This window comes from Macaca fascicularis, chromosome 5 (genome assembly GCF_037993035.2).
Source record: "Macaca fascicularis isolate 582-1 chromosome 5, T2T-MFA8v1.1".
Taxonomy (NCBI): Eukaryota; Metazoa; Chordata; class Mammalia; order Primates; family Cercopithecidae; genus Macaca; species Macaca fascicularis.
In genome coordinates, this window is record NC_088379.1 from 71,814,381 (window position 1) to 71,840,376 (window position 25,996).

A 25,996-nucleotide genomic window follows, 5' to 3' on the forward strand; every position below is an offset into this window, starting at 1 on the left:
AGAATCAGTTATTGATCTGTAGCCCTAATGAGTGTCATGCAGTCATAACTGGAGATCTATCTGCTGGTTACACTGAAACCATATAAAGACTTATAAAAAATAACATAAAAGTATTAAGGAAAATGCATGTTCCTCTTTACCCTTGTTATTAAGGAGCTTTTCCTGACAAAAGAAAATAATCGCTACTTAAAAATCACTTGTTTCTTTATTGTCTAGCACTCACTTTCATGCCTCATGCACCATTTGAAATCAATGTAATTATTGTTTCTGAAATTAACTCTGCAAATGGAGAGTTATAATTCAAATGAGGTCTTCAGCAACAGAAACAAAAAAGAAATGGAATTTGATGATTAGTGTTTTTCAAAGTGTATAAAGACACAGATAAGCTCTGTGGGTTTGTGAGTATGAAAGAGTAACGGATATGTCTGAGTAATCAAACAATTTTTCCTCATTGGATTCACCTAATGTAAGAATTAAATACTTTTCCATGACTATTTAGGACTCGGAGTGACCTCGAGAGGACATGCTTCCTATCACTCTACCAAACAAGTACAATTTTTCTGGAAGGTACTATCACATAGTTCCTACAGTCCACACTCACTAAGTAAGCATTTCAATTATATTTCTGAATAGTAGCACTGACTGTGCTGAAAACAAAACCTCGCTTGCTGCCAATGCCTAGATCTTTTAACTAAAAACTTGCACAGAAGCTGTCTTCCTCCCCCTTTTATGTGCAAAGTTACTTTTGTCTTTTCTCTGTAGCTGCACTGCATTTCTCTTGCCTTTGCTGAAGTCTATTCTGTTTGCTTTTGGCTGTCTCCTCAATTGACTTAGGTCATTTTTAATTCTAATACTGTCTTCCAGGATTCTGTCTACCCTGTCTCTTCCTCTTCCTTCCAACCAGCTTCTGATTTGTAAACTTCCCTTCTAATAGCTGTGAAACTGTTGAAGACTTCCAAGAAGTTCAGTGTTTACAGACCATCTGTCACTGTTTCTCAGCTGAAAAGTTGGGCTTACTCGTTAGTCAGTTTGAAGACATACATATGATGGTGAATTTTGGGGGCTCAGGGAGGACGAGATAGTTACAATATTACATATGTGAAAAGAAGGTTCATGTGTTCATGTGCTAATTTTTCCCGGAATGGAGAGGCACCATGAAAAAGCGATATACAGGGGTTTTCACTGCTCTACATCAAGTATCTCAATAGTCCCTAGAACTCAAAAAAATATTTGTTTAATTAATGAAAAAACTTACGTGAAATTGACGGCATCTTGAAAATATAAAACTAAATCAAATTTATCCATTATGAGTAGTCTTATAATTTTAGTAAATTTTTAATAGTGTCAATTGTCCAGTTCCTAATGTAATTTATTTCCTTCTAATCCTATACCAGGTACTCTACTATCTAAACTTTAAAAGCAGAAATAAACAATCATATGTTATTTGGAAATACAAAAGGCTACCTGAATACTAACTGTGGATAACAACAGAAAACAAAACAAAACAAAACAAAACAAAAAACAACTCACTACCTGCCATGACTCAAAGTAAAAAGCCCAAATTTGGGTTAAAAATAAAGTGGCTATATGAAAATGACAGTTCCTTAATAATTTAACTCACAAACTCCTGGCTACGGTCTAGTCATACTTGCTTAATTGCTATCAGAAACAAGAATTAGCCCTCTAATAAAGCCATGGAAAATTATTTAAGATTGAATTACAGTATATGTGTATCAAGCACGGCATAGTGTCTCACGCCTGTAACCCAACACTTCGGGAGGCTGAGGTGGGTGGATTACTTGAGGTCAGGAACTCAATATCAGCCTGGCCAGCATGGTGAAATCTCGTCTCTACTAAAAATACAAAAAAATTGGCCAGGCATGGCGGAGCATGCCTATAGTACCAGCTACTCAGGAGGCTGAGGCAGGAGGATCTCCTGAGCCTGGAAGGCAGAGGTTGCAGTTAGCTGAGATCACACCACTGCATTCCTGCCTGGGCGACAAAGCAAGACTCTGTCTCAATAACTAAATAAATAATAAAGGAAAACAATATATGTGAATCATTACCATGGTTTTCAATAGAAGGCCCAGCACAAAATTTTTATTTCTGATGAAAGTGAGATACAAAGCAAAAATGAATTTCGTATTCTATACTGAAAAACTTGGGGAAGTTTCTTTAACACATGTTTAGAAGAAAGTCAGATCCTAAAGCCACTGAAATAGATTCAGTTAAACTCATAGTCATTTTAAGCGGGGTTCTCTTCTTTTTTTTACTTCATTTATACCTGAAGATCTAGACTGATATAAAAATTGTGAATGAGTGAATTTTGAATGAAATAATGAGTCACACTCTTCTCAAATGTATAGTTTTAACACAAAACTGTGATTTTTTTTTCTTATGAAAATAGAATAGGTGTTTTGACATTGGGAGGCCCTGAATGACAGCACTGTCTGGGCTGGTTCAGTGTAACTGAGGACTGGAAATCTAAGGCTGAATGATGTGCTTTGAAACTGTAAAGTAAAAAACACATCTGAAAAAGGATGACAGTTGGATCTCACTTGACTCTATCATTCAGAAACATAATTCAAACAACGCTTCTTCTTGACAGCAGGCTAACAAATGTATACTGAAAAGATCTTAAAATAACTTGAATTGCCACTCTACTCTGACCTCAGACTTTATTTCTTTTTTTAAATGCACTTACACTCTGGTTTGATCATACTGAATGGCCAAAGTTTTAAAATTCAAAACCTTGGTGATCTAATGAACCAACTGAATACAACCATTCATCAACAGTCACATAGCAAGATGCCTCAATTTTCAAATTCTTTTATCTATAAATATTTAAGATGACAAATGTTCTGTTTGCTTTATCCTAATAAAATAGTTATACTCTGATGGTTCTTTCTTCTCTAATATCCTCCAGTCCAGTCCCTTATGTTTCTCTCTCCTTTGTCTTGACATAACATTTCTTATGAAGTCATTTCTAATATATACATTAATGTATATAAATTAGAGTTTTGCATAAAACACAGTTACTACTGAGTGATGTCTCTCTATTTTTGTTTTCAGACCTTAATTTTGCCCCACAGTGGAGACTTAATTTGTAACAGGCAAAAACAGTTTTTCTAATGGTTGTATTTTCTAGGGCATTAGAACACTAACTTCAGTGTAAAGCAAGGGATCTTTCACAGGGAGATGAGACATATGAAGTTGGGAAATCCTTAAACTGCATGTAAAATGGTTTAGGTATATGTTTGTATGCTAAATTGTGCACATTCACATGTCTGCACTTCCTTCTGCTGAAAGAGTCCAATGGCTTTTATTTCCATTACAAAGAATTAAAAAACTGGTATAGAGGAATAAGAGGCAAGTTTCTTTCCTTAGTGAGTAAAATATAATATAAACAAGAAAACTGAAAAAAGTAAATTAGAAGTACTCCAAATATATGTTATATTTATATCACCTAATTGACTGTAAGATTGCATTATGGAGAAAGGTTATAACTCAAAATTTATAACTGAATACAATTTTTAACATCATCTAATCTACCACCATTATTTAATACATAAAGAATAACAGGCTGAGGTATTTATAATTTATTCAAGGTCACACATGACCTCTGGTAGTTTTATTTAAATATGTTTAAATCTGTGATTTTCAAAATATTTTTTAGGATCCTCTTCCTCAAAAAATGTTTCAACATAATTTTATTAGGAGCCTTGTAGGAGTTCACTAATCTTTCCATACACTTTCTGATAATATTGAATTACTTTATTTTCATATTTTTGTATTAAATTATATAAAATAAATGAATAAAAAAGAAAGTAAATAGACAAAAGAAGAAGCTTCAGAATTACAGAGAACGGATTCAGTAGGCATTGCCTATTTTAAGTATTTTGTTTCCTATTTTTAGCTTTTTGGTGTAGCAAAACAATATCAACACATATAAACAATCTACAGAAGGAGCAAACAATGATTAGTTCAACTTGGTTGGGTTACTTTATAAAACAGGGATAGCTATATAAATCAATACCAAGTCACTTATTAAACAAAACAACGAATAGAATCTACATGACACCTTTCAGTTACATAAGTTTTAAAATCACAGAATCCATAATTTTAGATTTTAATGTTTTAATTCGAACAATGAAATTACAAAGTCAAAAAAGAAATATTTCATTAAACGCTAAGAACTCTTTCATCATTTTTTTCCTAAAGTCATAAATTGAAGAGCTGACATCTTGATTTATCACACTGTGCACTTTTAATAGCCAACAAGTTTGCTATTAAATTTTAATCAACCTGCCTATTAAATTTCATTCAAATCGTTTGGAGATACTTCAGCTTCTTTTAATAGCTAATTCATTCACTGGGAATCCATTAATATGGATTTCAATGACACATTTTCTCTAAAGTACAGATTAAGTTATTGTTAGTTCAATATAAAATGACATAGTCTGAATTCAGAGGTGTTGCCTCTATTTTAACATACAAATCTGAAGATTCAGAGTTGGAAACCCTAGAAGTTACCTCTTCAATTCCTCTTATTTTGTACTAACTGGCTACATACGTGTCTTCTTGTTCGGACACGAGTTTTTCCACAATAAATACTTAAAAGTCAAATCACTAGGTCATATCTTGTGCACATTTTCAGCTTATTGAAGTAACATACTGCCAAAGTGCTGTCAAACGTGCTTGTACAATTCACTTTCCCATGAACAGTGCACTTATTCTCTCAAATTCTTGCTAGGATTTAGCACTGTCAGACTGACATTTTTGCCAATCAGGTAGAGTATAAAATGATATTTCATATCACTGTTATACTCTGCATTTCTTATTACTATAAAGGTGGGTAATTTTTCATATATTTATTCGCTATAAGGGTTTCTTTTTTGTGAATTGTCTGTTCTTATCTTTTGCTCACATTTTTATTGAGTGTTTGAATTTCATTTATTAATTTGTAGACATTCTTTATACAACATGGGCACTAGCATTTTGTTTTTTATATATGTTGTTTACACTTTCTCCCTATGGCTTATGTGTTATGAGTACTGTTTCAATGTTGAGACAATGACCTTATCTGTCTTTTTCTTATAGGTTGTGATCATTTTTTTTTTTAAAACTCCTTCTTTAATCTAAAATCTGAACTACAATTTTTAAATTTTTAGGGTTTTATATTTAGTATTTTTCCATATTATGCAACACAACACTATCATATTGCAAATGAGAAAACTACTGTCATTAGATATTCAATGATATTATTCATATAATTAGCTAGAAACCAAAGCTCTTTAGAGATTTTAGGTTTTCCAACTGCTTAAGCCAACAACGGTAGGATTGAAACTCAGAATTGTTGGTGAATCTGCTTCAAAACAGAGAAAGTGGTTGGTCTGCAGAAGTGAGGGACTCTTATTAGTAATTTATTAATCTCTAAAGCTCATCTTTTGCAGTCAAAGCCATGTATTTCTGTCTTCTTTTAACTTGCACATTTTGAATTCTTTTGCATAGTACTCAAAGAATACTGTGTCTGGAAATCCTGGGGCAATTTTCCTTAACCACAGGCAAAATAGCAGTAAACTGCAGTTCTTTTTAGTAAATTAAAGGCACTTAGCAAAAAATATTTATCTTTGTCATTCACACAGTAGCAACTCAATTCATTTCCTCTAAATCAGATTATTCGATAGTCTGCTAATGGTATGTAGTCAATCCTATAGCTATATTTATCTGTTACTCACACATTGCTTGTGAATTTGTTCTGAAATAAAATACAGAACAAATGAAAGTATTATTAATAAAGATAAAATAATTTACCAAAGTGAAAAAAATATGACATTTAGTATAACTCACTGCCCAATATTGGTGTATTTTTAATATTGTGCAAATTATATAATCTTACATGCAGAAGGTCTGTCGTGACTAAAATTTGATCTTTTAAATTGGAACCTATATTTGAAAACAGTGTGTCTGAACAAAATAGACATGAATTCAAATAAGGTATCCATGAATAAAGAGATTTTTGATAATGTTACAGAAGGCTTATTTTATACTATGATCATAGTCAGCTCTGTTCTATTTAGATTGGGGCTGATTCAGGAAACATATTGTTTCCATTTTTCTAAATCAAGATTGACTATCTTCCTTCAATCTATATATCCTCTCAACTCTTTCTTAATTCTCCAGTGATTTTCCAGGGTTGTAAATTACCTTCTATGAACGTGGTAGCTGACTTGTCTTACATTCTGAAGTGGCCACACTCCTTATTATGACAAACTATGAAGAAAGCTTATCATAAAAATTCATAGGAGAAGCTATCACATAAACAAACTTTTAAATGGCATGTTGTATATAAAGCTGAGCTATATAAAGTGCAAGCCTTTGTATGCAATTCAACAGGAGCTCATTTAATCAAATACTACTCAATTATTGGTTGTTACAATTTAAGTACTTTTTTTTTTTTCCAATGAGGCCTTTTTCTCTTTGCTAAACATATATCCTCCTTTCACATTTTAATTTTTTAGATAATTGAGTTAACTCCCATTTACCTCACAATAGCAGACAGAAATTAATACAGCCTATTTCTTAGAAAAATAATTTGAACCAATGATGACTCTGCTAGAATTAACTTTGAATATTATATATGGTATTTATATCATCACAACCTTTATGTTTACAGTATTAGCAGGAATATTTTTCCAGATAAGAGACACAGTTCAGGTTTTATTTGTTTTAAAATTTTGAATTATAAAGCATATCATACTTTTTGTTAAAACCAGAATTAGCAACACAATAATAAAAAGTTTAATTTATAATATTATCACTGCAATTTCAACTGAAATTTATATTCTACTTATTCCAGGCATTACTGTATTGTTCTGTCAGAAAAGGGCACAGCTTCAAAAAATATCAAATTCAGGAGTACAAAGATCTGGGAAAAGTCATATCTTTTCTATTACTACATGATTATAGGGAAAAGCTATTTACCTGTTTTCTAACATAATCTTTGCCCTCACCAAAATGTTCATCCTTGTACTGAAATATAAAAATTTTAAATTAAAATAAAAAAGATTCTACAAATAAAATACTTTGAAAGCTTCCAAGAAAGAAGAATGACAATGAAATTCTTCTTACAATCTAAGCCCTACAATTGGGCAATAATGTATAATAATTCAACATATTCTAGATCAAATAGCTTTGTAAAAGTAATACGTGATTTACCAAACTATGTCCTCATATATTCAGTTCTTTCGAGCTTTTCTTCCTTACATGGATAGGAAGAATCCACTCTAAAAAACTGTGCTTAGAATAAAATAAAATGGAAGCAAATGAATAATACATGAAGGAATTTTAGAAATAAAGATGTGAATAACTTCACTGTTAAGAATATCTATTTCCCATATTAGGTGATAAAAATAAAGGTCACTTTGAAATACTTCCTTCAAACAACTATATCTATATTCTAATCTTCAACTTCATGAAAAATTGTCATTATATGGAAAGAATGAATGTTTTTGTTATCCTGTATAGGGCTTTGTGGTCGGAAAGACCTTGTTTGGAATCTAGATGTTGCCTTTAATAGTCATGTGATCTTGGACAAGTTACTTTGACTACCAAGAAACTCAGTGTCTTCATGGATATAAAGAAAATGGATAATAAATAATGAACAGAGTACAATATGCAAATGATTACACACATACTAAAGAAGAAACATCACATTTATCAACAAATATAAAGAGGCATATTGTGCTCTATCAGAGAAAGGAACACCAGCAACTCCTAAGTTGGAATCTTCGCACTTAGCTCTAAGAAAAGAAATGTTTAAAAATTATGTCCTCAATAACTTACATGAAACAAATAGTAATATTTTAGAGCTAAGTGGAAATATTCTATAGCACTTATATTTAGAATTTATCAAGGTAGCTCACTGCAGCTTGTTTGATTCATAATAGAGGTAAGGAATACTACTCATAATACGTGAGGTAATAAGGTAATAAATCAATAACCAAAAGGAAATTAAATAGAATTTTACAAACCTCTCTTTTTAAAAGGATCTATGAGAGCTTTAGGTTAATAATAATAATAAATACAAACTGTTTATTATTGCTTAGTTGGCTGTGACAGACTGGATTACTTGGAAGAGTCATATCACAGACAAAGTTGAATGTAATGCATAAGAAGGACTTGCTGAGTAAGCAATACGAAGATTTTTCTTTTTCAGATCCTGCCAACGATTTATAGCCAAGGACCTTTGCCCTGGATTGACTGGATGTCAATATTTCATATATTTCATTTTGCCACTTGAATGAAGAGTTAACTCTGAAAATTATTTGGCTTCCTTGGGTTAAAAACCTGGATATTAACAGCCTTGTTTAATTATCTCTTTGACTCAGCATCTCACTTTAAAAATCTGAGCCTATTTTTGCCTTTGTGTTATTAAACTGATTTTCCTAACACAGGCTTCTTTATGTTATTGTTCCTTTTCTGATTGTGTCTATTGATAACATGTACATATATGTCTTTTGTGTATATATATATCCTTTGCATATATATATATACACACAGAATGCTGTTGCCTCATTTACACAGAATATAAAGAACAAAATTATAGACATACTAGACATAAATATAACAGTATTTCTCAAAAGAAAAATTTACCTATGTCATTGAATACTTATATTTGCATTCATATCAGGATAATGCTTGTTCAAAATAAGAATAGTTTGTTATATAGGTTACTCTGATTTGTTAGCTATGCAAGTTCCATAGGCACATTATTAACTGTTTTTGCAAATTTCATAAGTAGATGTCAGATTATATTAGGAGCTGGTTAATATTTACAACCAATGATTTTATAATCCTTCAGAACAGTAAGACTTTTGGGCAATACAGCCTATTTTATGCATATAAGCCAAATTATATTTATTGACATTAATAAACAACAGTGAATGAGTATGAGTGTTTTGCCCTAGTAGCTTTAATTTATATAAATCATTAATCACAGTAAAACACCACTTAAATTTTTTTCATTTGCAATTTTTCTTTAAAAACATAAAAGCAAAATATGTTTAGAAGCTTGAATATTAATGGGAGGGCAGGTGATTTATTTTGAGGTTTCTTCTGCCTCAGTGACCTACCTCCTGGGAAAGACAATACAGGCTCTGAGAAAACTTTTGTTAAAAACGGGTCTGAGCCACATCCCTGCTCCACTACATAATTGATTATATAGCAGAGCTGTCTGAATTGGAATAGTGTTCTCTAAGCTTCTGAAGGGACAGGACAGGGCTTAGAAGAAAAGTGAAGGCAGTGTTTGCTTATGTCATTATCTAAGGTAGGGAGAAGAAATATATTACCTTTATTTCTTTGATGCTAAAACATGGTTATAAATCAAAAGTGGGAAATACAAATAAGCAGATGCAATGTGCATTTAATTTCTAATTTAGAAGCGACAACTCAGTTTTATTATTTTATTTTTTGTTAGGCTCCAGGGTAGCACAATCATTTATTTTACTTGACATTCAGTTAACCACTTCATTCTTCCCACCTATTTCTGCAAAATAAAAATGAAAACAAAACTTCGGTAGTGAATGATGGATTTTAATATCTGATTACTTGAGAGCACTAGCAAGGACAAGTTTTCATTTTTTAGAAAGTATAAGTGAACTTCTGAATAAAATAATAATAATTATGTTCCAGGCCCTGTTGTAAGCAATTTACATATTAACATATTCATTTACTCCTCTTAAGGACCTTCTGAAGTGAGTACTATTTATTTACCTATTGCATAGACCCTGAGAAGTTAAGCAATTTGCCAGAAGTCTCTGGATTAAAACTCAGGTGTCCATTCTTAGAACTATTATGCAAAACTAAAATGAGTAGGTCAACTACTTGCAAATATCTATTTGATAGCAGCATCTTTACCCTCTGTATCAACCATACTCCTAACAGGTGGGGTCGCCATTCAGCAGGTAGCAAAGCCACTAGCTACAAGCCAAAATTTACCCTTAAAAAATCTATTAAAATAAATCCATTGTCATAGGCAATCACAGTTTTGTCAATTACATATATTTACTGAGAATGCTTTTGCAGATTAATAAAGATCTGAACTCTGAAAAGAGAATGCATCAGCATTTATAAATAAGTGTTACACATCTACAGATCAGTCTTCCTACATATAACAACTAAATTTGGCTTAAATAAATACACCCTTACTAGTCAGATCTCTATGCATAAAAATCTAAATCAAATTAACTTGTGTGAGAGGTTGACAAGATGGAGGATAGGAGTTTAGGGAAAAATAAAAACCCATGATGCTAGCCAAGCAATTGTTCCAGAAGAAAAAAAAAAATGCCCGTTTTTCTAATTCTACCGCTCAAATTGCATATTTTTGCAATAACTTCAGGGCTGGGATGGGAATGGGGCACTCTTTTGTGATTCAAAGATCCATATTGGTAAGAGCTACCTAGCAAACCTTGATTTTCAAAGGGAAGTCTCTGACCTCAATCTAACTAATTAAATAAAAAGAAAATGAAAAATATAATATTTATGATGAGATAAAGCCAATAAAATATTTATAATGACATAAAGCCTAACAAATATAATATTTATCATAAGATAAAGCCTAATTTCAGAAAATATCCTAATTTTTATATAGAGTGACAAAAAAAGTAGAAATATTTAACAATTCATACCACTGTCAGAGGAAATTTCTCAGTAAACATTTCATTTTTGGATCAAACTAAAATTTTAGATAAAACTAAAGTTTTAGAGACATTGTTAATCTAAATAGTTCTAGGTTAGGCACAGTGGCTCTTGTCTGTAATCCCAGCACTTTGGGAGACTGAGGCAGAAGGATTGCTTGAGGCCAGGACTTCAAGACCAGCCTGGGCATCATAGCAAAACCCTATCTCTAAAAAAAGTGGAAAAAAAAAATGGTGTGGGAGCCTGTAGTTCTACCTACTCAAGAGGCTGAAGCAGGAGGATCACTTGAGCCCAGGAGTTCGAGGCTTCACTGAGCTATGATCATGCCACGGCACTCCAAACTGGGTGACAGAGGGACACCCTGACTCAAAAAAATAAAAATAGCCGGGCGCAGTGGCTCATGCCTGTAATCCCAGCACTTTGGGAGGCCGAGGTGGGTTGATCATGAGGTCAGGAGTTCAAGACCAGTCTGGCCAACATGGTGAAACCCTGTCTCTACTAAAAATACAAAAATTAGCTGGGTGTGGTGGTACACGTCTGTAATCCTAGCTACTCAGGAGGCTGAGGCAGGAGAATTGCTTGAAGTGGGGAGGTGGAGGTTGCAGTGAGCTGAGATCATGCCGCTACACTCCAGCCTGGGTGATGGAGCAAGACTCTGTCTCAAAAATAAATGAAAAAAATGAATAAAATAAAATAAATTAAATAAAAGTAAATAAATACATAGCTCAAGATAAGATTTGGCCTGCAGAGATTATTGGTAGGAGCTATGGGTGGAAAAGACTAGCTACAAGTCATTTTCACCGCTACCAGAAAGTTGGAACTACTAGAGATTTGAATTCGATTTCCAGCAGCCCTGGGAGGAGACTGGGGATTGAGTGCTGACTAAACCTTCAAGGTATGAGCAGAACAGTAAATACTTAAATGAACCAATGAATAAACCATACCGAAGTCCTACAAGTTTGTGAAAACTTGGGTTTGGCGTAGAGTTAATCTTTGTTGAAACTCTCTATAATCAACCATCACCTTACAGCTGTTCTAAAGCTCCTTCTACTTGTGTATTCAGCTGGATTGCTAAAGTTAACTTAATAGTAGTGCTGGGGTATTGGCCTCAAGGAATTCTGAATTTGTCTAAGTGTGTAACATTGTGCCAAACAAGTTGGCTGAAGAAAAATATTTGAAAATGTATAGAAAACATTTTCATATTTATAGATATTCAAAGTACAATTTTAATGAAAGATTTTAAAAAGATAAAGCTATAAAACAACAAACTTCCAAAAAGAATAAAAAGGAATTAATATACTCATTGAAAATTATTATTTCAATAAATCTTCCAAGGTTTCACATGCTTCCAAGGAGTAAAATCCCAATAGTAATCAAATTTATCACATTGGGTAATCTAGAAAGGTAATCTCATACTTATGATACGACAAGCTAATTCAAGAACAGAATATTTGAGATGGTTTAAAAAAATAAATACCATTGAGAAGTAGTTCTACACTGCATGATGTATTCTTTATTCCTAATGGATCCTAAAGACAATAATGATTGATTCTTGTTTGTAAGAATAGATGATAAAACATACAAAAATTTAAAATAATACTCTTTTGATGAATTGACCAGTGGAATGAACAGGAAAGAAAACCTAAATTAAAAATAGGACTAATTTTTGGACAACAAGTTGTCATTTTCAAGGGTCAGAACTATCTTAAAGACAAAAATAAGAGATTTAATATATCTAACTTAGAAAGAAAGGAAAATGGAGTCTGAATTTAAAATAAAAGCACTATCTATAAAAAACTAAATGAATGGGAAGTTAGAATATATGAAGATGTAAAGATGTAGTATCTAAGATTTTTATTTTAGTAATAGAGAATATAATCGATTGAATAAACAGAAGTGAATAATTATGTTGCTGAGGTGACTATTTATCTGAAAAGATGAATCTTGGATGTCACCTACCTAAATATGATACACACGCCTGAATGCAGGGAAGATAGGACCCTGGGAAATAAGACAAGATTAAAGAAGGAGGTTAAAGACTATCTTCAGAGATACAATATGAAGAAACAAAATTTCAAGTAGTCCACTCATCTAAGATAAAAAAACAAGATGAGAATAAAACTAGGAGTTTCTGACTTGAGGGGCACTAAGAAATTAATATAGGAAATGAAGAAGATCACTATGATTTCTAGCACCAATAAAGTCACTAAGTGAAAGGAAGAATATATATCCTGATGAAATGATCACTATCTGGGCAGCTTTTAAATGATAAATTCAATTGAATTCTCTATAAAAAGGCATCATTAAAGTAACTTATTCAATGTCACAAGAAATTGTATACCCTTCCTTTAATAACTGTATGAAATATCTTTTAAAACTAGAGATTTTGATAAACAGACTTAAACATATGACCAGACAATATAAAATAATACTATTTCCTTTAAATATATTTCAAATTGATCCAGTTATCCACACATCACTATATTCCAAGTTGATTAAATTCTTGAGAAGCAATTAAAAAGGAAGAAACTAAATGTAGTGTTATATAGTGATTACCTTTAAGCCCATAAATAGTATCCATTCATAGCAGTTTTTACTGAACTTACATACCTTATTATGTTTACATGAATTTAGATAACAGTACTAGACAAAATAATAATTTTACATATTTTATTTATCCTAACGATATAAAAACAATTCATCATTAAAATCATATTACCTCATTCTTTGTTTAATCAATAATTATTCTATGGCTGCCAGGATCTTTAAATGCAAGATAGTTCTATCAATAAATCCTATGGGTAAGGACAGTTCTCTTTCTTGGAACATGCAGTAAATTTTCTTATATATGGAATTGTTTAAAGAATACAGAAAATTAGTCATCTGTAAGCAAATTAATCCTAGGTTATGGAGGTATTTGTAAGTAATTTGTTCTCTACGATTTAAAGGTAATGTCAAAAAGTTAGAACACTCATATTAAAAGAAATTTTCACAAACTAAACATTAAAACTCAATTGAAAAAGATATGATACTTGAGAGATATTGTCTACATGAATATATTCTAGCCAATAAAAACAAACTAATAATGAAACAAAATACTAGGAGGTAGTTGTTTTATTTTAATATATTTTCTTCATATTTGGAGGAATATTCTCACTCACTATTCTTACTAATCAAGAAAAAGTGATGTAGATAATTTTAAATCATCACTAGTTTATAGTTTCTATATTGTTACCCCAAACAACACATGAAACTCAATTAAGATTATATTAAAACATGGATCCCTGCATCAAATTCAATCTTGACACTGCCTGTCCTAACTTTTTTATATAAATAAGATGTAACTTACTTGAGTACAAATAATTGAGAGTACTAGTATCTGAATGTTTCTGAATCATATATTATAATTATTACATTATCTCTTCCTGAGTCATAAAATATAACAAAAAAACTAACAGAAATGAGTTAAAAACAAAATAATAATTCTAGTTTGGGGATAAAAATAATAATATTGATCATAAAAATAACTTAAATTCATACAAATGCCTCCTTCCCGGATAAAACTATATTCTAAACATTTCCCATTGCTGACTGTAGTAGCCTCTTGGTCTCCAAAAAATTGCATCTGGTCATTTTTACCGCAGCAAAATGAATTCTAATCATATCCCCACACATACACACACAGAAAGAGAGAGAGAGAGAGAAAGAGAGAGAGAGAGAATATAAGATCAAGGAAAAAAACTCGACCACAAACAAAACAATAGATTAAGGGAACTTCATTTCTTCATTTCAAAAATCTAAATGCCTCCCAGGGAGCACTGAACCACAAGTATATACACAAAAATCATAATATACCCCAAAGTATCTTTTCTCCTAAATCTTTAAATATGCAATATTATCCAGATAAGTCTTTTAGACATTAAGATGTGATTTTTTCCAAGTACACAGGTTGCCTTAAGTATGTATTAGACAGTATACTTTTACTTCCGCAAAGACTATGAAATTGCTTTATACCTAAGACAATGTGGAACTCTATGATGCTTAGCCGACTATATAGCCACATAATTGCCCATTTTCACTGCTTCCAATGAGGCCTGACAGCTCTCGTTTATAGCAGCAGCAGATGATTAGGAAAAAAAGTTTCTTATTTTCTAATTTCCTTTTGGAAAAGACTTCTGGAAAATTCAGAATTTTTTTTTAAAGTGTCTTATGAATAAGGAACACATTGCTACATTCAACTAAGTTTTATGTTCTTACAATATTTCTATCACGTGGAACAGGTTCAGAAGTTGCAAATAAAGCAATGCATTTAAGAACTTCTTAATCAGAAGAGTAATAAATATGAAAAATTATTTCTAATTACCTCTGTTGAGTGACGCTGAACTGTTTATGTCTCCAGTAATAAAGGAAGACTCTGACTGCTTTCGAACCGTGTCATTCCACATTCTACGGATTCGGCTCTGGGTGGGGGAAAAGGTAGAAAGAAAATGAACTCATGAGACAGTGAATTTTCACACAAATTATTATTTCCTTTTCTGTCATAGTTACATGAGATGTTTGTTTCTAGTATTTGGCAAATAAACAAATACATGTTTGCAGTACAGTAGGATGAGAACATCAGAAATAACATTCATGATAATACATGGTTCTCATTAACTGTATTCCTAAATGCCTATATACCAAAGATAATTATAACTATGAAAAAAGAAATAAATGTAAAGTACTATACCAACTTAAATATGTTGAAGATATACAGATGTATATATCTTCAGACAGAATTAGAAAATTTTAATTTCCAAGGTGAAACAATTTTTACTGTAAATTTTATTGGAATGGGAATGTTTAAATATGCATTAAATTGTCAGTTCTAACAAAAGATTTAGTTTAAGAAATCAGAATCTTGCAAAAGAGTTTGCTAAGAAAAGAAAAGAGAACATTATTAAAATGCTACCAAACTTAACTCATAACTTTTATAGGAAGATCAATGTAATTTTAGGGATTACATAACTATCCTGACTTTTCTTTCTTTGAAGAAAATAAAGTTAGTTGATTCATTGCTTCAGTAGGAAGTTTTATAGATAACTAAAAATTCTTACATTATTATTGACATTCTTAAATTCAAATTTCTAAGTGTCAGATAATTCAAGAAAATAAATATTATAAACTTTTTCCATTGGGGGGATTTTTTTCGGTTTTATTCTGTTATTTTATTGAGTTATAGATCAAAAAAGTATTAACAATCTTGTGAGGAAGAAACAAAATATTTTCAGAAGTTTTTTCAAGGTTGAAATAGTTATAAGAAATATTACTACTACTTATGAAACCATGCCTACAATGGGTTATGTTCCAAATGCATTTGAACTTCTTGAATAATGGGAGTAACCAATGTTAGAATATTAGACAATTGGTTTTATGAATCTTGGAATATGATTATTCTTCAGATATATTGTTGTATATCACATTTTTCCTAGGTTGACAAATGCCTGCACGCACACACACACAGACACAGACACACACAGAAAACTAATAAACAAAAGGACAATGATGGGAGCCAGTCTCTCACATTTGTTTCATTAGTTGGTTAATTAATTAATTAATTAAAAATATCAATTACCCTCTACTGCCTGCCAAATACTAACCTATAAGATACAAAGGTGAAATGTAAGCACAAAATGTCTTGACCCTGACGGAGCTGCTAAACTAGTAACAGATTAGTTAAATTATCACAAAAATAAATGCAAACGTACAATATGCCCACAAATCTCCATACAGTCATTAAATATTATAGCTGAAAAATGAACAATCAAAATGACTGTCAATGGTAGAATGGATGAATAAACTATACAAAAATATAAAGCAAAGAAAATTAAAGAGCTCATAGCCTCCTGCAGTAATGCAGATGTCTTGGGAACAAAGGAAAACATAAAAGAGTATGTACTAAATGATTTCAGGTGAATAAGCATCAAAATATGCAAACTAAAATGTGCTATTAAAAGCTAAGATAGTGGTTATGTTTGGAGGTTAATGATTGAGACGGGTTCAAAGGGTTTCCAAGGTATTCTCAGTATATTAATAGTTGGCCTGGGAAGTGGTAATAATTAATTGTGCCATACATTTATGTTTTGTATACTTTTGTGACTATTCTTTATACTACAGAATTTGTAAAGACTTCTACCAATTATACCATATATTTTTACCATATATTAAAGGATATGTCCTTCTCTAGGGAGTCTGAGAACAATGCAGACTGAAGAAGTAACATTTTATCTGGAGTTGACGAAGTTATTATTGTTAGGTGATATTTATACGAGCTGTCCCCATTATCTCATCTCCTATTTATCTCCCCCATCTGCTCTAGCTGCACCTGTCCCCTTGCTGTTCTCTAACATGCCAGGCATGTTTGTGCCTCAGAGCTTGGCAATGTTGGTTGTTTTCTCTGTTTGGGTGCTCTTCCCCCAGACACAGGTATGCATAATTCCTTTACCCTTTTAACTCTAAAATATTTTTTTCTGAAGACATAACTTGACCACCCTCCTTAGAATTGGAGGCTACACACACAATTCAATCACATCTCAGTCCCTTTTCCCCTACTACATTCCCCCAACAGTCACTAACATCTCCTACAATACCATGTATTATATAATTATTTCTTACATTTATACTTAATAGCTAACCATTTAACGTCTGATGTCTGCAATAGGCTTGAGGCTCTATGAAAACAGAATTTTTGTTTTTTTTTGTTAATTGAGGTACATATACTTGGCACATACATACATAGTGTATGTATATTATATATGTGCATGTGTGTGTATATACATCTGTATCAATTTTTCTATGCTCTCTTTTCCATAATATACACCTTTCACGTATTCACCCATCAAAACCTCATAAGAACTCCATGAAGTAGGTAATACTATACATTAGAAAACCGAAGCACAGCAGTTAATGAACATTCTAATGGCACAGACCTAATAATCAGCATTGGAATGCAGTCATCTGGCTCCTGAGTGCAAGAGGTTAACAACTCACTGCACTACACCAAACATAGTTTAAGAGGAAAAGAGAAAAGAGGAAAAAAGGAAAAGGAGAAAAAGGAGAAGTATTGCAGGCAGAGAAAAAGGTATATAGTATACGGCACAGAGGCCACACTTAGATATTTATGGAATGAATCAGGAAGGGTTTTAGAATATGGGAGTGAAAAACACAAGTCAGAGAAGTCTACATACAATCAAATACCATTTTTAAACAAAGATTTCAAAAAGGAATGCTGAACAACATTTTTTGGAGGGAAACTATTAGAATAAGTTGCAGGAATGGAAAAATAAAATTTAGGGGCCTCTCTGGAGGAAGACATAGGGGTTGATTAGGGAGAGGTTAAATAAAAAGGAAAACATATTGAAAATGTTCTATTTCTTCGGTTGGTTGTTGAGTTCACAGGTGTTCATCTTATTAAAATGTTTCAATGTTTCATATACATATGTCACTTATTTTTCAAATATTATATAATAAAAAGCAAATATATCTAAAAGTCAATAAAATACATGAAAGATAAATGAGAAAACAATTACAAGAAAGTCAAAAGATATTATTTCAGTCCATAGTTTAAAAAAATTTTACACCCATTTCTGTGAATATGTTTGTGTGACTGATGTATATTATAAAACTTTTGTAAGTGATTAGGATCAGGAAGTAAGTTTGGAGGAGCAAGAGGTGAAGAGGATTTTTACTTGTTAGTCTTGGCCATCATCCCCTCCATTATCCACAATGTAGCAACATAATGTTTATTACATGCGGATTGTATCCTATCATTTTCATTTCTAAATTATCTCACTGGCTATCCAAAGTAATCAAAATAAAATTTAATTTTCATACTGTTACAAATACCTAGGGATCGGTCTCTTTCCTTTTTTTTTGACTTTCTGTCTCATTCTCCCTCTAACCTACTTTGGTCAACAGTTTTTGTAAGTTCTCCACACTGTAAAGGCTTTGCATTAGACATTTTCTCACTTTGAATTCTGTTCCCCTGAATGTCCTTTTCTCCTTCATTTAGAATCTTGTAACTCAGACTTTGGCATAAGTACCACTTCCAAAGGTAGTCTTTCTCCAGCACTTAATTCCAGTAGCCACCTGGCTAATTGACATAATATTTTTGTTCTCTGCCAGCTTTCTCATTTGATATTTTTGTTTGGTCGTTTGTAATTAATATACTTTCTATCTTCCAATACTAGAATAAAAGTTCCAGATCACAGGGGAAGTTATATGTCTTTTAACCATTTTATCCCCAGAGATTAGAAAATCAATGGCATTATATAGGAGGCACTCAATATTTCTAAATAAAATAGTTATTTTAGAAGTGCTCTTATGTGAAAGATGCATCCATACTCCCCAAATTTTGTTTTCATATCAGTATTTTAGCATTTGCTTATGGATGGCCATAATTAGTGAGAAATGTATTTACTCGTCTTACCTAAACAAATAATATAGATTTAAGTAACTATAACCTTACATAGGCTTGGATGGTCATAGTTAATCAGAATTAGTATTATATTAAGTATAAGAAAAAATGTAAATTATTTTCCAAGAGTAGAATTGTGATATTACAAATTGCAAGAGTGAGGGGAAAAATATGATACAACTTAAAATATATATACAATAATATTCTATAACAACAGTAATAACTGGTAGCAACCACCATTTATTGAGCACCCACAATTTATTCTGTTTTGTGTATATTAGTTCAATCTTCTTAGCAACTTAAGACGTCAGTATTTATTATCACCATTTTACAAATGAAAAAACTGAGTGTCAATGAAATTAGTAACTTGTTTTGTGTCACAGCTGGTATGTAGCAAGGCCAGAATTTAAAACAAGGTATACCCACCCACAGAGTTTATTATTATTCCATTGAGCTGTACTGTCTTAACTCATAGTTTAGAAGTATTGCTAAACATTGCACAACTCTGTTGTAGCAAATGAGACCCCCAAGTATTATTATAATATTAATGATATATTTCAATAAAATGACTATAGGATGGTAGCTGATGAGCTCAGTAATGTGAAAAGCATGTGGGATCTAATCAGGCTGGATGATATAGAGAATCTCAGCAATATCAATTGAAAAGTCATGGAAAAAGGTATTACAAAAAGCAGGGGAAGAGCAAGGGATTGTAAGTCTGAAAATAAAGGCATTAATTATTAAAGGGGCTCATGCTATAAGCATTATCCTGGTCTGCCCCTACTCTTATGTGAGAATTCAGATCTCTGATTGGCAAATTTAGTAGTCCTAAACTCAGAAATTTCCATCCATCTGAGTTGGGACAATTGTTCCTCTGATTTGCAACTTTACAACCTCAGTGTAGTGTGTAAAAATTAAATCAAATTCAGATTATTAATAATCATGCAATTATATTTAAGTTTCATGATTTGTGGTTGGTAAAACTATTTAAGATAGTCTGATATTTTTGACAGTTATATGTTAACTTTTAAAATTTTAATTGGAAATATCGGATTGATATTAAAGATATGATTTTATTTGTAAAATTAAAAACTCAATTGGTGAGGAAACTATGAAAACACTGGTCATTCATTGATTTATAACTGGTTCAAGTGCTAGTTAGGTGTGTATGACTGTCTAGTCTGACAGTTGATGTGTTTGAGACAATCAGGTATATTAAATTTATAAATGATGTTTAAAAGGTATAAGGAAATTAAATTTTCTAAGCATATAAATGAAATTATTTAGGGAAATTTAATCTATTAAGCTTACAAGCCAATTGAACATTCATCAAAGAAAAAATGAAGTAATCACTCTTATTTTATATAAAATAACCAAATTTATGAAACAATAATTAAATTTATAGGTTGAGCTAAAAGATTGATTTATAACTTTATTTATCAATTTAAACTCAAGTCTTCCTCAGAAAAATTTAAGTGGCAACACTGAAAACATGACTTTTGTTTCTACTGAATCATGCAATCCTAAAAATACTAGTCTAGGTGACTTACATCTATAATCCCAGCACTTTGTGAGGCCAAGGCAGGTGGATCACCTGAGGCCAGGAGTTTGAGACCAGTCTGGCCAACACGGCGAAACACTATCTCTACAAAAACCTCAAAAATTATCTGGGCATGGTGGCACATGCCTGTGGTCCCAGCTGCTCAGAAGGCTGGAGGCTAAGATGGGAAGATTGCTTGAACCCAGGAGGCAGAGGTTTCAGTGAGCTGAGATTGTACCACTGCACTCCAGCCTAGGCAACAGAGTGAGACTCTGTCTCAAAAAACGAACAAACAAATAATACTAGTTTGCTAGCTTGAATCAAACTCACTCATGACCTACACAATTCTAAGTCTTTTATTGACAGGCTCATCTTAACATACAGGAGTTGTTAAAATTTCTATGTAATAATCTTTGAGCTGACTCTGTGCCCTGGGAAAAATGGCACACAGTTTACCTAAAAGCTTAAACTTTTTCTGGTAAGGTACTATGCTGCTATGTCTAGTGTTGGGCGAATGGGAGTGGGGCTTAGACCAGCTATGTTAATAGTGCTGTTGTAGTAGTCTTCACTGCCCTGACTTTTCTTCAACTTCTCAGCACATAATAGGGTTGAGTCATAGTTATTTTTCCTAAACATACCATATCATATGTAAATTGTCTCAGTTTGTGATAATTATTATACTAGTTAGAAGAATTATAAGAATTAGAATCATATCAATATATCACATTTCTATATACATGAAATATTACTTTCTTTGAATTTTGGGTGAACTGGAAAATTATTTTCTTTACCTGATGCATTTATTGAACTGAAAGCAATCTGAAGTCATTAATTATTATGCAAACTGAGACCCCAATTTCATCATTTTAATACAGTTTTAGTTTCTTCCATTTTTGTCAGAATCATTCCCATGTGAGACACAGTGAAACAACAAAAACAAACGATGTGTTAAGCACAGGATAGAAATTAGCTCCAATCATAAGGGACAGGAACTGGTTACAGAATATAGTTAAGAATTACTTCATTTCAGTGAACAAATATTGTTTACCTGTGAGCCTGTGGAGTAGCGTCCAGGAGTTCGAGAACCAGATGTTTTCCCTGAACCAATGGAACTCTCTGTACTTTTGCCACTACAGCAATGTGTTCGCAGGCATTTCCCATACTCTTTTCGTACCTAGACAATTAAATATTAACTTCTCTTAGCAAGTAATTCATTGCAGGTAGGAACAAAAGTAGACAATATATGTGAGTTTTATTTTTAGATAACATAATTTTTTCCTTGCCCTACAGATATAAGAAAGTCTGTTCAGCATGTATTTTACAATACAACATAATTATATGCATACTGTCAAGCTTGAAATTTTGCCTAACTCTGGAGCCTTTTAAAACACACACACACACACACACACACACACACACTCATACACACATACTCACACTCCTCCCATCACATCATAGTGGTACTTTCTCTTAGTTCCAAGAACATATACTTAAGCCCATCGAAGATACTATTTTTAGCTTCATAAATTTTATATAAAGTAGCCTATTGGTGCAAGGGAATTGTAGTTGTTGTTCTTTAGGTAGAAGCCTAGTTAGGAAGTTAAAGAGAGTGGGATGGAGGAAGTAGGGTAAGAAGTGGGGGAGAGAGACAGAGAGAGAGATCAGAGAAAGTGAGAAAGCAGAGAAAGGATATTTAAAGACAGAAAATATGAGTATGTTGGGCTAATCATTTCTTCTAAATCTATATTTCTCTGAAGTTTATTTTAAAAGAGATCAAATGTTCAAATTGAGAACAAAAATTAAAAAGATTGTAAATGTAGTCCTTCAAAATAGTTCTACTCAATAATCACAGAGAAATATAATTACTTTTCTTTATAGCATTCTTGATTAAATACTTAATCTTGGTTGTAGTATAAAATTACAGGGAAAAGGAAAACTTTTAGCTGATGTTTTCAAGCAGAGAAATATATCAACTTTTGGTAAAAATTTTAATCATGTCTATAATTTTTATTACTGCCTATTTAATTGAACAAGACATATAAAAATAAACAGTAACTGCCTTAAATCACGTATCTACTATCAATAACAACAAAGGGACATCTTACTAGATCGATTATATGTTCATGAATTTATATTATGAAACAACATCATATACATAAATTATTCTTAAGCCTTTATGTATTTGATTTCACATTAGTTCATTTTTTCCACAACTTATGATAATGTAATATTCAAATAAGATTTTATTTAAATCAAAGTTTTAAACATGTGCTTTAAAAAGGGATGTTATTTAGAATCAAAAGCAAAAAAAAGGTATGTAAATGATACATTAAATTTAGTATTCAAAATGGGAACGTTTCATCTTATTATTGTAAAATTCATTGTGTCAAAGACATAGGAGAATCAAAGACAGAACATATGCAGATTTGCTCAAAGAACTCACATTTATCAGTGCTTATTATGGGATAAGAACAGTGACGGAGATAGGGTCAGGTGACTCAAACATAGAAGAGGAGTGCCTGTGGGAGGTAGGTGTGGGGGGCCAAGGAGGGCTTCTTGGGGAAGAGAGCTTCCCAGAAAGCCTTCAAAAGAGCGGCTGGAATTAATTCATAGAGTGAAGTTGAAATAAAAGATAGGGAAGAAGAGGAGAAAAAGGCATTCTCACCACAAAGAATAGAATGAACAAAACAGGGTTATGATGTGCTGGTCTTTAAGGCCTTTCTCTGCTCTGGCATGGCAAAATTACTTATTTTTAATGTATTTAAAATGCTATTGATTTGTTTTGCAACCAGTCTCTTCTGTGCTACATTTATCAATAATTTGAAATAGAGACAATCATTTTTGTTCAGTGTTTACAAGTTAGTCCATATTTTGTTTATTTTAAAAAAAGACACCAGTCTGCAACCAGTTATGTGTGTTTCTAAGATGCATCTGCAGGGAGGGTAAAAAGAAGAAACTTCTACTTTTTAACTATTATGTGTCAGGAATTGTGCTAGGTATGTCCCTCAAAATGAGTCTGAAAAATAATTATTAACTTCATTTTATAGATTAGGAGATTGAAATGGGTTAAGTAATGAGAGTAAACAAGACTGAAAAGGTCAAGCGATGTGCCCTAGGAGAAAACTCTAAATTTTACGAGTGCTGTATGATCAAAAAGCTCTAAGATGCCATATTTGGAACATGAAATCATTGACCAGCACAGACATTGTATATCACTAATATCATTATTAAAGTAATCTATTAATTATCTCCTTCTTTGTGTCTGGAAAGAATGAGGACAAATGTTTAATTAGAACTCGAGAAGGCTTAAAATAATCTCTAACCAAAAGTCAGCAGTATCAATGATAGCTTAGTAATTTCTACTGATTTATGAAACATCTCTAGGAATCTAAACTTTGATCATAACTTCCCCCTGCAACATCCCATTGTTTTCCTAAGGTAAACAGCAAATGATATGTTTGTTTCTAGATGAGAAATGGTATTTGAATGAAGTGATATAAACCTAAACAAATATTTCAGTACAATGAGGAATAAAGGCAAAGAAGACAGAAAAAGAACCACTCTCCCTCCTGTTACAAAATCAGCAATATTGTTTAAGCCACAATAATTCATCATGGACTATCTGAATTTCCCAACAAAGATTAAATGTTCTGAACTGATAATATAAACAACCAGAAAATCAAGATATTTGGTGATGCCAAGTCTCGCATTAGCTACATTACTTACTGAATCATTATACTGACTTTATTTTGCTGTGATTTGATTTGAAATGGTAAGCATATGTCTTAAAAAGAAGAAAAAAAAATAACATGGACCGTGTCCAGGAAACATTTTTTAGATTACAATAAAACAGTTATTTGATTGTTCAATCATTTGCATATTCTAATCTACTATTTCACATGGCACTGCATCTTAGTTACCCTAGTTAGATGATATCCTATTTTGGTGTGATGCTGTTCTAGAACATAGAATACAGGAAAGAGAATATATCTTACCAATAAAATATTTCTGATATTTCTCATATCAGAAATAAAATGATCATGGAAGCTCTGAGAATATATAAAATATTTGAATGTACAACAAAAGTAAAAGTGACCACTTTAATGTGGCCAGTGGAAATACTGTTTACACAATCCATACTCAGAAAAAGACTGATGACTCAAAAATTTTAATTTTACGACTAAGTTGAAGCAATCGACAAATAATTCAATAAGACAACAATTTTCAAATATGAAATACTTCATATTTATCTAATCAAAATATATAAGCAACTATACCAGCGATGGCATATTAGTGAAATTTAATCTGATGGCTTAAAAGAAAAAACACCTCCCAACCATTTCTTCAATTTCAAAGACAAGTATATGACATTTTTTATATAAAATAAAAACCAAAAATAATTATGTTTTCTGTATTTTCTCATGTTGGCCCATACACTTGACACCAAATACAAATGCAACCAAAGTTTTAAAATTCAAAACATGGAATGGATGAAAGAACAATATGTATTACTTGTTATCGTAAATCATGAAAATAAACTTTCAAAATCAGGGCCTGGCAAGTTAGACAAGGTCCAGGTAGTCAATATTTTAAGGTTTTTGAGTCAGGAGCCAAAACTAAGGATATGGTGTATATACTTATTTTAAACTTTATGTATTGAAAATTTAGTAACCATTCCTGGCTTCCTGGCTGTAAAAATAAAAGGCAGCTGGATGAATTTGGCTCATGAGCCACAGTTTCTGGAACTCTGTTTTAATGAATCACAAAACTGAACTTGATGACATATATATTTTAAAATTTAACTTATGTTAAATATATTAAAAACTCTAAAGTTGTTTTAGGGTTGTGAGATGTAAAATCTCTACCTGGGTATCAAATGCAATTCTTACTTATTCCAGTGATATGTTTATGTTAAGACAAGAAAAACTAAAATAACATTTTTATTAATGTTGGGAAAACTGAAAGAGGTGTTGGCTAATAAAAAATACTCAAAGCAAAATAATCTGTGTGTAAAGTACAAAAATTTCTTTTCTGCCTTGCAGAAAATTTCCAAATTAACTTTAAAATTTAAAAATTACTTCTTAATGAGTTAGTAAAAAAAAATTAAATAAAAATTTAAAACTATGTTGGTCCAAATTTCCAGCTAATGTACAAAATAAAGATGACAGGCAAATAAATCTACTATACTTCAATATGTTATGACTGATTATAATGACCCAATACATTTTTTTTTTTCACGGGCAAATGCTATGTTTTCCCTTAATCTCCTGATTTTGTTCACATTTTTTGTATGTATTTCTCTT

General features: G+C 31.8%; 1 protein-coding gene across 50 annotated transcripts in view; it reads right to left on the bottom strand.

The window, feature by feature from the left end:
- Positions 1-25,996, bottom strand: part of ADGRL3 (adhesion G protein-coupled receptor L3) — an 857,692-nt gene that overhangs the window by 12,766 nt on the left and 818,930 nt on the right. For 45 of the 50 annotated variants that reach the window (XM_074039933.1, XM_074039928.1, XM_065545138.2 and 42 more), the window contains 2 exons: positions 21,742-21,867; positions 15,062-15,158 (listed from right to left, as the gene is read on the bottom strand). In XM_074039933.1, coding sequence (XP_073896034.1) covers positions 15,062-15,158; positions 21,742-21,867 — 223 coding nt within the window. Of the gene's footprint in view, positions 1-12,657; positions 12,700-15,061; positions 15,159-21,741; positions 21,868-25,996 lie in introns of all 50 variants that reach the window. The other 5 variants (XM_074039925.1, XM_074039924.1, XM_045393253.3 and 2 more) reach the window with 1 other exon arrangement.